A 9,441-nucleotide genomic window follows, 5' to 3' on the forward strand; every position below is an offset into this window, starting at 1 on the left:
AATTACTCTAACCGCTACGATTGTAGTTCTCTTACGAACTTATGGGTTATTATTTAAAAAAATTTAAACAACAAAATTAATTGAAAATTAAATTAACCGAGAAATGGCTGGACCCCCCAACTAAAGGTCCTAACAAGAAAGCCCAAACATAACTCAGCCGTACCAAGTCTGTTCCATATACTTCATTTAGAACTAATACAAATCTCTGTCTCTTAGTGGTCAGCGGCTGTTTTTATCCTATTATATATCATCGTTAGTCTTACAATTTTAATATTTTTAAATACAAACAATAACATATGCTTCATTTATTTTATTTATCCTTGAAAGAAGAAAGTTGTAAGAAATGAGTATACACTTCAAAAGTGAGGATTTGTATGTAATGGGCGAAAAGGACGTGGGAGGCGAGAAGGGGAAAGCCCAATTTTGTTAAGAGTGAAGTAAAAGAGAGCGCTTCGACATAAATATATCCCGCTATCCTTCTCCCCGCTCTTCGCGCCTCGCCTCCAATTTCTTCTGCCATTTCCTTTTCTCTCGCTCTCTGCGTTCCGTTCTTTTCAATTCAACCTTCTTCCTCCTCCTTCAAGCCCTCTCGCCGTAGGATGATCGGTCCATTGCTCTACTCTACCGCTCGCAGAGATGACTCTGTTGTGGAGGATTATCACGGCGTCCAGATCGCCGACCCTTACCGATGGTAACCGCGCTCCAACTTCCGCTTCATTTTCAATAGTTGATTTGTTCTGAATGTTTCTACTCTGGTCTTGTGTGGAGTCTTCGCTGTTTTGCCGCTGTTCTGTTAATGACGGATCTTATCAAGTTCTCGATCTGTTTTTCTGCCTTTGAACATGCTCTTCGGTTTTTTAAAAGTCTAATTGCATTGAGGCTTGTTCCCAGGCTTGAAGATCCTGACGCTGACGAAGTGAAGGAGTTCGTGCAGGAACAGGTGAAATTGACGGAATCGGTGCTTCAGAAGTGTGATACTAGAGAAAAGCTCCGCGCGAAGATCACAGAACTCTTTGATCATCCGCGATATGAACCGCCGTTTAAGCGAGGGAACAAGTACTTCTACAATCACAATACTGGCCTTCAGGCGCAGAGTGTTCTTTATGTTCAGGTTTGTGGACTTCGCATTCAGTTTCGTCTTTTTGCTGTCCTCTCTTTAGCTGACTAATGCGTGCATTGTGTATCTTCTTTTTCTTTCCTTCTGATTCTACATCCAGGATAGTTTGGATGGAGAACCTGAGGTTTTGCTGGATCCTAATGCGCTAAGCGAAGACGGAACAGTCTCGTTGAGTATTCTTTCCGTCAGCAAGGATGCAAAATACTTGGCGTATGGGCTTAGTTCAAGCGGCAGTGATTGGGTGACAATTAAGGTCATGCGAATCGATGATAAGAAAACTGAACCGGATACATTGTCATGGGTGAGTAATTGAAGTAACGGCAAAATGAAGAAAGTTTCGATGTAATGACCTGATATATGTGATCTCTGATCTTTCAGGTAAAGTTTTCTAGTATTAGTTGGACAGTTGACGGCAAAGGTTTTTTCTACAGCCGCTATCCTGCTCCCAAGTGAGTGTCATGTAAAGTTCTACTTAGGTCCCTGGCATGATTGTCCAATTAACGAACTTATGTTTGATTGAAAGTATTATGCAATGGATTGTTGTCAAATTTTATGGAACATGGACATATTGAGAATAGAATGTAGGAAATTAGCAGGACTGCTGATTTAGATTGAATGGAGACACCGACTTTTTTATCAACTGGTTCAGAAGCTAGGCAGTTTAGTCTGCAGGATTGATTTAAACTTTTTTCCCTTTTCTTTTATTTTTTATTACTGATAATGAATTATATATTTTGGTTTTCTTCTTGGCACTGTAGAGAAGTAGGAAGTTTAGATGCTGGTACTGAGACGAATGCAAATCTTTATCATGAATTATACTACCATTTCTTGGGAAGTGATCAATCTGATGATGTTTTATGTTGGAGAGATCAAGACCATCCTAAATACCTCTTTTCAGCCACTGTTACTGATGATGGAAAGGTATTAGTCCCCTGATTCATGGATTTGGAGTTTTCTTATGATTGGTCTCTGATTTTTTGCCACTTGCCGGCTACATTGTGTTCTTGGAGCTCTTATTACTGTTATAACCAAGTTATTAATTATTGGTTTCACGTCCTCTGTGTTGCTGCTTAAATTATGGCCTCGCTGTTCATGTCAATCACTTCCCATTCTTAATTGGCATTTATGAAATAAATACTAATGTTTCTTTCATTGTTCCCTGAATCGTGAATAACTTAAGTTGTCCTCCTGTTATAGGCCTTAACAGGAAAATATTTGAGATGGTTGTAAGTTGTATACAATATAAGTGGTCACTCTGTGGTATGAGGTTGTTTTATTTCGTTTTTTCTCAAAGAAACATCTCTCTGCCATCCTCACGGAGTTAAATTTAAAAGATCAATGTGCATGTATAAACACAACTCTTTTGCCTCTTAGCTATGTTAGAGGTTAAAGTTCTTATATATATATATATATATATTTTTTTTTTTTGTCATTGTTATGCACGATTTATCCTATAGATGATTGTTTTAAACTCTACAGCATTGACATATATGCCATTACCCATGCGAGCATAAGTTTACCATTGCTCCTATTCAAATCTCCCCTCAAGTGTCTTTTAGCATGCAAGCACGTGTACAATAAAAATATTTCCTTGTATATTTCAGTTTTGATTGATTGTTATCCAGTTGCGTTTACATCTTTACTATCACTATTTTATTTTCCAGTATGTCCTTATGGAAATTGAAGAGGGCTGTGATCCAGTCAACAAATTTTACTATTGTAACATATCGGCACTTCCTAATGGACTTGAAGGCTTCAGGGAGAAAAATGAGCTGCTTCCTTTTACAAAGCTTATTGATGACTTTGATGCTCAGTATCATGCCATTGCAAACGATGACACATTGTTCACCTTTATAACAAATAAAAATGCTCCAAAATATAAACTTGTGAGAGTGGATCTGAATGATCCTTCAGTTTGGACAGAGTTACTTCCAGAATCTGAAAAGGACGTGCTAGAATCTGCTTGTGCTGTTAATGGCGATCAGATGATAGTGAGCTTCTTGAGTGATGTTAAATATGTTCTGCAGATAAGGGACTTGAAGTCAGGTTCCTTGTTGCATCAGCTACCCATTGATATTGGCTCAGTTGATGGAATTTCTGCTAGGCGTGAAGATAGTCTAATTTTCATTGGGTTTACTAGCTTTCTTACACCTGGAATTATTTATCAGTATAATTTGAAGTCTGGGACTCCAGATATGAAGATATTCCGTGAAATTGTTGTTCCTGGATTTGACCGTTCAGAATTCCATGTTGACCAGGTAAGAGTAATTTATATGTTGAAAACTTAGTCCAAAATTTGTCGCTTAGTTATTGCTGTTGTCAATCGGCATATCTTAGCAGTCTGACCATTTATTTCTTCGATCAATTTAGCCCATTCATTGCACTATTATATGAAGATCCCAGAAATTTATTTGTTTTCAATTTTCATATGGGACTACAGGGTTTGAGTCTCTCTGTCAACACCAAGAAATATGCATTTCCTATGGATAATTTTCTCTTCCAGACCTTTTATTGTTCTTCTTTTGTCTAGGTTTTTGTGCGTAGCAAGGATGGAACAAAAATACCAATGTTCATTGTGGCCCGAAAGAATATTGTGTTGGATGGTTCACACCCTTGCTTGCTATATGGGTATGGTGGATTTAACATTAGCCTGACACCATATTTTAGTGTGAGTCGTACAGTACTTGCAAGGCATTTAGGTGCTGTTTTCTGCATAGCTAACATTCGTGGTGGTGGAGAATATGGGGAGGAATGGCACAAAGCAGGTTCTCTTGCAAAGAAGCAGAATTGCTTTGACGACTTCATTTCTTCTGCTGAATATCTTATTTCTGCTGGTTATACCCAGCCCAGTAAATTGTGCATTGAAGGTGGAAGCAACGGAGGGCTTCTCGTTGGAGCTTGCATCAATCAGGTGTGAAACTGTTTCTAGTCTTATTTTACACATGTACATATCTAATATCGAACCAAGTCTTCAATGAGGTACTGAATGCCTTTCTGTGGCAGAGACCTGATCTTTTTGGTTGTGCATTGGCTCATGTTGGTGTTATGGACATGCTGCGATTCCATAAGTTTACGATAGGTTGGTTCACGCCATACAGCAACATTGATTTTTATTCGTGAGTTGCGTGTTTAATCAAGTAATTGTCTGTCTGTAGGTCATGCCTGGACTTCTGATTATGGTTGTTCGGACAATGAGGAAGAATTCAAGTGGCTCATCAAGTGAGTGAAGTTTTTATTCTCTGCGTAACACATCTTGGTTGCGTTTTGTTATAATCCTGTTACTGTTTCCAGGTATTCCCCGCTCCACAATGTCAAGAGGCCTTGGGAACAGCATCCTGATCGACTTCTGCAGTACCCATCAACCATGCTACTAACCGCCGATCACGATGACCGTGTTGTCCCATTGCATTCATTGAAGTTATTGGCGGTCAGTACTTTTCTAACATGTGGAGATTTTGCTTTGTTTACTTCACATTCATATTTCTCAACCGTATTTTTCTGGGTTCATCTTTGCATCAAAACTGTTTTTGAAATTTTGGTTGGATTTTTTTACCCCTCTTTACTTCATTTTTGCTAAAATTGGACATCGTATGATGATTTCGCTGAAACTTTAACATATTATGTATAAATTCTAGTACACCTCGGTTTTGCTTAAATTGACCATCATAGGGCGATTACACTTAATCTTCACCATGTTAGGTATAAATTTCTTTCATAATATCGGTATTTTCAGACAATGCAATATATTCTGTGCACGAGCTTGGAGAAAAGCCCCCAAACCAACCCTATAATTGGTCGCATCGAGTGCAAGGCGGGCCATGGAGCCGGCCGGCCTACTCAGAAAATGGTAATCTTCAAGTGTGTTTTGATTGCGCATAGTTTATTCACATTTTTCTTGAGTAAAATATTGACTGCTTTATTTGCACATAATATCAAATAATTGGCATCAATTTTGTTAAATTTACAGATCGACGAAGCATCTGATCGTTATGCGTTCATGGCCAAGATGTTGGCAGCGACTTGGATCAATTAGATTTATATTAGAAACAAATCAGAAGTGGCATTCGAGGATCCCGCCGTCTACATTTACCCGTGCTGTAGCCATTTACTCATCGCCTCGGGAATTTTTAAAAAAAATTTGAGTAGCAATATTTGTTGGTTCCGTCAATATACTTTATATTTTTATCTTCTAAATACATATACTTGAGTTACTACTTTCACAATTTGAAATTTAGTTGATACATATGATTTCACATGTAAACTGATTCATTTTTTAGTTTATAATTCGTTTGATTTACTATTACTGTTTTCTTTAATGTTACTCCTACAAATTACTTGCATGAAATTTTTTTAAGAAAAAAAAAGTGAATTATTCTCTAAAATAGAAGGGAGAAATCACAACTGGTCTAAGAAACAAAAAGAAAATTCAATCATAACTAAATTTTTGATCATATATCTATGACCCCCCCTAATGTGTCTATGAATGAAACGGGCAAAGTTTAGATTCTTAAAAAGAAATCTATTTTAAATTATCAAAGCGAATAAATCTATTTTAAAAAATAAAATTACCATTTCGCCATGTGAGCACTTGAGCACCGAATTCTGAGTGATGACACGAATACAATCTCGAATCATGCTCCCATTAACGAACCTGTACATATTGTGACAAGTTGATCAAACGTGATCAGACAGGAGGCAGTAAAATCCCGCAGGAAGACACTTGACCTTTTTATTCAGCGAGATGGCCGTCCATTTTTATATCCGTAACGTCAAGTTGAAGAATCTCTGCTCTGCAACTAAGAATAGATCCCATACTGTAATAAAAAAGGAACCCAGAATAGAAGTCAAGACGAAATAGGACTCCAGTATGGATATCAGAGCAACTCCCAATACGAAATTCAGAGAGTAAGCGTTCCTAATACCTGGGATGCGTGCGACCAAGATCCCCATGGACAAATTCTTTAATGTACGTTCCAGCCTATGTTACAAAGAATACTTAGAGACAAAGTCCAATTATTCCCATCCTTTAGAATACATTTTTAAATAATTCCAATTGAAAGGCTCAGGAAATTAAGACATATAAACATAGAGCTATTTATCCATTACAAACCGTGGTCTTCATTCAATGTTAAAAATATATACCTGGGTACACAAATGCAGGAGATAATACTGAGAACTTTCAGCTACCTTCTCAATCCTCATCCTAAAAATAAGTGAGAGCACCGTTAGTGATCCTCGGTGAAAAGCATGAATGGATTATTGCATATTACTGAACAATTAGAAAGGGCTCCAACCAGTGGATGATCTTTTCACGTTCTAATGGACTACGGCGATGAAGCACTCTTATTGGAGTTCTCTGCAAAATTTTCTGCACAAGAAAAAAAATTCATAAGCATATTTCGCCAAGAAAAGACATGTATCTCAAACAGGACCCAAGTTTTCGTAGGCAACTAAAATGTTATGCATTAAAAATGAACAATGAAACAAGAGCATCAAGCATACTCCTCACCAGGTCTTTGAGTGATGATATTGACAACAAATCATCATCCTCAAGTGGGCGAGACGTCCACACAAGTGCAGCATATTGCTTCTGCATAATTAACACAGTCACAAATACAGAATGCAGACTTCTTTAATTCAACAAATCTTGGAAATTGTAATCAACAAAAAGATTGTTCATAGAGAAAACCTGCTTCTCTGCTTCTCCTTCTTGCACGAAGGCCCAACCCTCGCTGCCTACAACTTTCAGATTTCTTACGCCAATCTGCAATAATAATGTGATTGGTATGCAACTATTTTAATCAATTGAACAAGAAAAACACAACATGAACAGTATGTTACCAATTTATTTTTTGAGCCATTTATCTTCGACTCAATTTCATTTACAATCATCTCAGATGGGAGAAGACGGGCATTCTGTATCTCAACCAGGAAAGGTCTACCTGAACCCAACATCCGAACCTGACAAGAAAATTGAATTTTAATTAAACAGTAACTGACCTCCTGTTTGTCAATTAAATGAAATCAGATTTTCAGTACATCGAGATCCTCTCTACCAGCAGCATGGAACTTGTAACTATCACCCCGACAGAGGGGAAGAATATTGTTGCCTAGAATCTCCTGCAGATACCCATGATACTTTCAACTTTTTCTTGCCACATGAACAGTTGTATAATAGAACAGACGGTCACCAAAGAAACAATCACTACCTCGACAGATGCCTCTCCCATTCTCTCATCACCAATTACCCACCGTGTTTGACTCACATTTCTTGAATACTACAATAAAAGTTCATAATCCAGGGAGTTATAAGTCAGTAAAACACACAACCAAGTCTTCCTGGGGGAAAAGATAAAAAGTGGAAAAGTAGAACTTAGTTACCTTAATGTATCTGCCAATCAAGTAGATTGAAGTCCTATAACAAATTAGAGCCAAATGGCATGGTTCATTGATCTAGATAGAATTGATTTGGGGCAGAGATTACCACTATTAGTAACCAGTTAAAAAAGTAACAAAAATCTGTACGCAAAAGTAAACACCAAATTACTAAGCAACACCATAGAATTATCTTTCGAGTCCCTTAAACCGAAATTAGAAAATGATAATAAGAAAAAGATTCACACCATACTTTTCTTCATCATGAACCTATAGTATATTAACTTTAAATCCTTGGGTCAAATCATACCGTATAAATCAAGTGAATCAAGTACACTTTCAATGAAATCAAACGGTAAAGGTTACATTTTTTTAATAACTAGGACATAAATACCAAAGTTCATTCAGACAGTGACATCATCTTTTTTAATCATTTAAATACTATATAACAAACTAACCTTTTCTTGAGGAAATTCAAAGCACCTAGAAAGTTCAACTTCTTGTGAAGGATTGAAACAATTATCAGCGACAGAATTGGCACTAAACTTGGAAATATCCAAGGTTTCATCATTGCCAGCTGCAATAGAATCAACAATAGTTTCTGAGCTACGTAACAGCCGTCTAAGTTCACATGTCAGAGGTAAGTGATTTAATGCATGTAAACAAACAGAAATCAATTATCTACACTGGGTTCCTAAAGGTTAGGAATTGATCACGGCATCCCTATAGGATTTAGGAAATAGAAACGACAAGAAGACCTCTAAGAGAAAAGGAGAGAACATATGAAGTGGTATTGGTATGAATTTAATATTCATGTACTTCCAAACATAAAGATTATTTGAACTTCTCATCCAATAAACTTGAAGAGAATGAGAAAATTTATGGCTTTAATAGATAACTTATCATTTCTCAATCTATATAAAACAGTGGTGACAATTAACTTGCCAATTTTTCTCATCTTGCAGCTGTCCTGGTGTCTTTTGTTGGAACTACCATTGCTGTTTGAAGCTTTAGGATGACTATAAGTTAACCGAATGCGCAGTCCACTTGAACTAGATTTGCAATCCTGCATAACTTCATCGATAAATATTAATCAATGAGCTTTTCCCTTCAAACACCCAAATTATAAAAGGAAAAAATTACTTAAAGAATGGTCCTCTTTAAGATGAAAGGTTCGTTTGCATCATTTTCCAAAAGATAACCCTTGTCTTCAGTCAACAATGTTGAGGTGCAACTGTACTCACCAGTAAAGTTTCAAGAGGCTTTGTTATACATATTTTTAATGCATCTTTCGCTGAAAGAGATATAGGAGGAGGCTTGCCCTGGAACCAGTGTTCAGACCCATATTTTCTTTTCAAATACAGCCTGCAATCCAGGGATGAAAATAATAACTACAAAATGATTTGACACGTTAAATGGACTATTGAAAGTCCAATATTAACAAGACTTGGTAGCACAAACCAAAAAGAGGTTTCAAGAGGATCATTTTCTTCAGCCATGTCTCATATGGAATCACTCAATAATAATAACTTTCAACAGGTCATTTGTATTAGAACTTATATGATAAATATTTTTTTTTTTTCTGTTTTCAACATAATTTTTCCCCCCTCTGAACTAATATACTTTTACTTTCTGTTTTTAGAAAAGCTACCAAGGGATCAGCCAAATTGAAGAGCTAAACAAAATATGTATAATATATCCAATTTTTTGTTTTTCAAAATCATTAGTTTGATAATGCTCTAATTATAAACTTGTTTTCATTCTCTCTTCACAAAATTTATTTCATTAACTGGATTTCTATTTAGAATACAAAAGTGATAAACAAAAATAAATACCAAACAAGTTTATTTTATTGTTTAAAAAAACTATCAAATTCTTCTCACACAATTTTCATCGGTTTTTCTATGTTTGCATGTGTTGGGGGGGGGGGGGGGGGGGGGTGAGAGAAA

The 9,441-nt window shown here is 36.6% G+C and overlaps 2 protein-coding genes across 2 annotated transcripts in view; one reads left to right on the plus strand and one right to left on the minus strand.

Moving 5' to 3' along the window:
* Positions 1-374: 374 nt before the first annotated feature.
* On the plus strand, positions 375-5,372 carry LOC111476394 (prolyl endopeptidase-like). Its single transcript, XM_023120032.1, has 12 exons — positions 375-691; positions 892-1,111; positions 1,218-1,418; positions 1,496-1,566; positions 1,876-2,038; positions 2,782-3,375; positions 3,648-4,028; positions 4,121-4,196; positions 4,273-4,336; positions 4,409-4,544; positions 4,851-4,964; positions 5,085-5,372. The coding sequence occupies exons 1-12, from the start codon at positions 600-602 to the stop codon at positions 5,148-5,150; spliced, it is 2,178 nt and encodes a 725-aa protein (XP_022975800.1). The 5' UTR covers positions 375-599; the 3' UTR covers positions 5,151-5,372.
* A 123-nt stretch (positions 5,373-5,495) lies between these two features.
* LOC111476467 (putative tRNA pseudouridine synthase Pus10) overlaps positions 5,496-9,441 on the minus strand; it is a 6,275-nt gene continuing 2,329 nt past the window's right edge. Inside the window, exons 3-16 of the mRNA XM_023120134.1 lie at positions 8,737-8,857; positions 8,438-8,558; positions 7,951-8,069; positions 7,499-7,570; positions 7,327-7,395; positions 7,157-7,237; positions 6,959-7,078; positions 6,807-6,881; positions 6,627-6,707; positions 6,412-6,485; positions 6,260-6,320; positions 6,040-6,095; positions 5,843-5,931; positions 5,496-5,768 (exon numbers count right to left, since the gene is read on the minus strand). Of these exons, the coding sequence (XP_022975902.1) occupies positions 5,847-5,931; positions 6,040-6,095; positions 6,260-6,320; positions 6,412-6,485; positions 6,627-6,707; positions 6,807-6,881; positions 6,959-7,078; positions 7,157-7,237; positions 7,327-7,395; positions 7,499-7,570; positions 7,951-8,069; positions 8,438-8,558; positions 8,737-8,857 (1,135 nt within the window). The 3' untranslated portion in view covers positions 5,496-5,768; positions 5,843-5,846. The remainder of the gene's footprint in view (positions 5,769-5,842; positions 5,932-6,039; positions 6,096-6,259; positions 6,321-6,411; positions 6,486-6,626; positions 6,708-6,806; positions 6,882-6,958; positions 7,079-7,156; positions 7,238-7,326; positions 7,396-7,498; positions 7,571-7,950; positions 8,070-8,437; positions 8,559-8,736; positions 8,858-9,441) is intronic.

The sequence above is a fragment of the Cucurbita maxima genome, unplaced genomic scaffold (assembly GCF_002738345.1).
Source record: "Cucurbita maxima cultivar Rimu unplaced genomic scaffold, Cmax_1.0 Cma_Scf00003, whole genome shotgun sequence".
NCBI lineage: Eukaryota > Viridiplantae > Streptophyta > Magnoliopsida > Cucurbitales > Cucurbitaceae > Cucurbita > Cucurbita maxima.

Coding starts and splice junctions, on each gene's coding strand:
- LOC111476394 (XM_023120032.1), top strand. CDS start 600: ATGATCGGTCCATTGCTCTACTCTACCGCTCGCAGAGATGACTCTGTT. Junction 1,112..1,217: donor AGAGTGTTCTTTATGTTCAG/GTTTGTGGACTT, acceptor TTCTACATCCAG/GATAGTTTGGATGGAGAACC. Junction 2,039..2,781: donor CTGTTACTGATGATGGAAAG/GTATTAGTCCCC, acceptor TTTATTTTCCAG/TATGTCCTTATGGAAATTGA.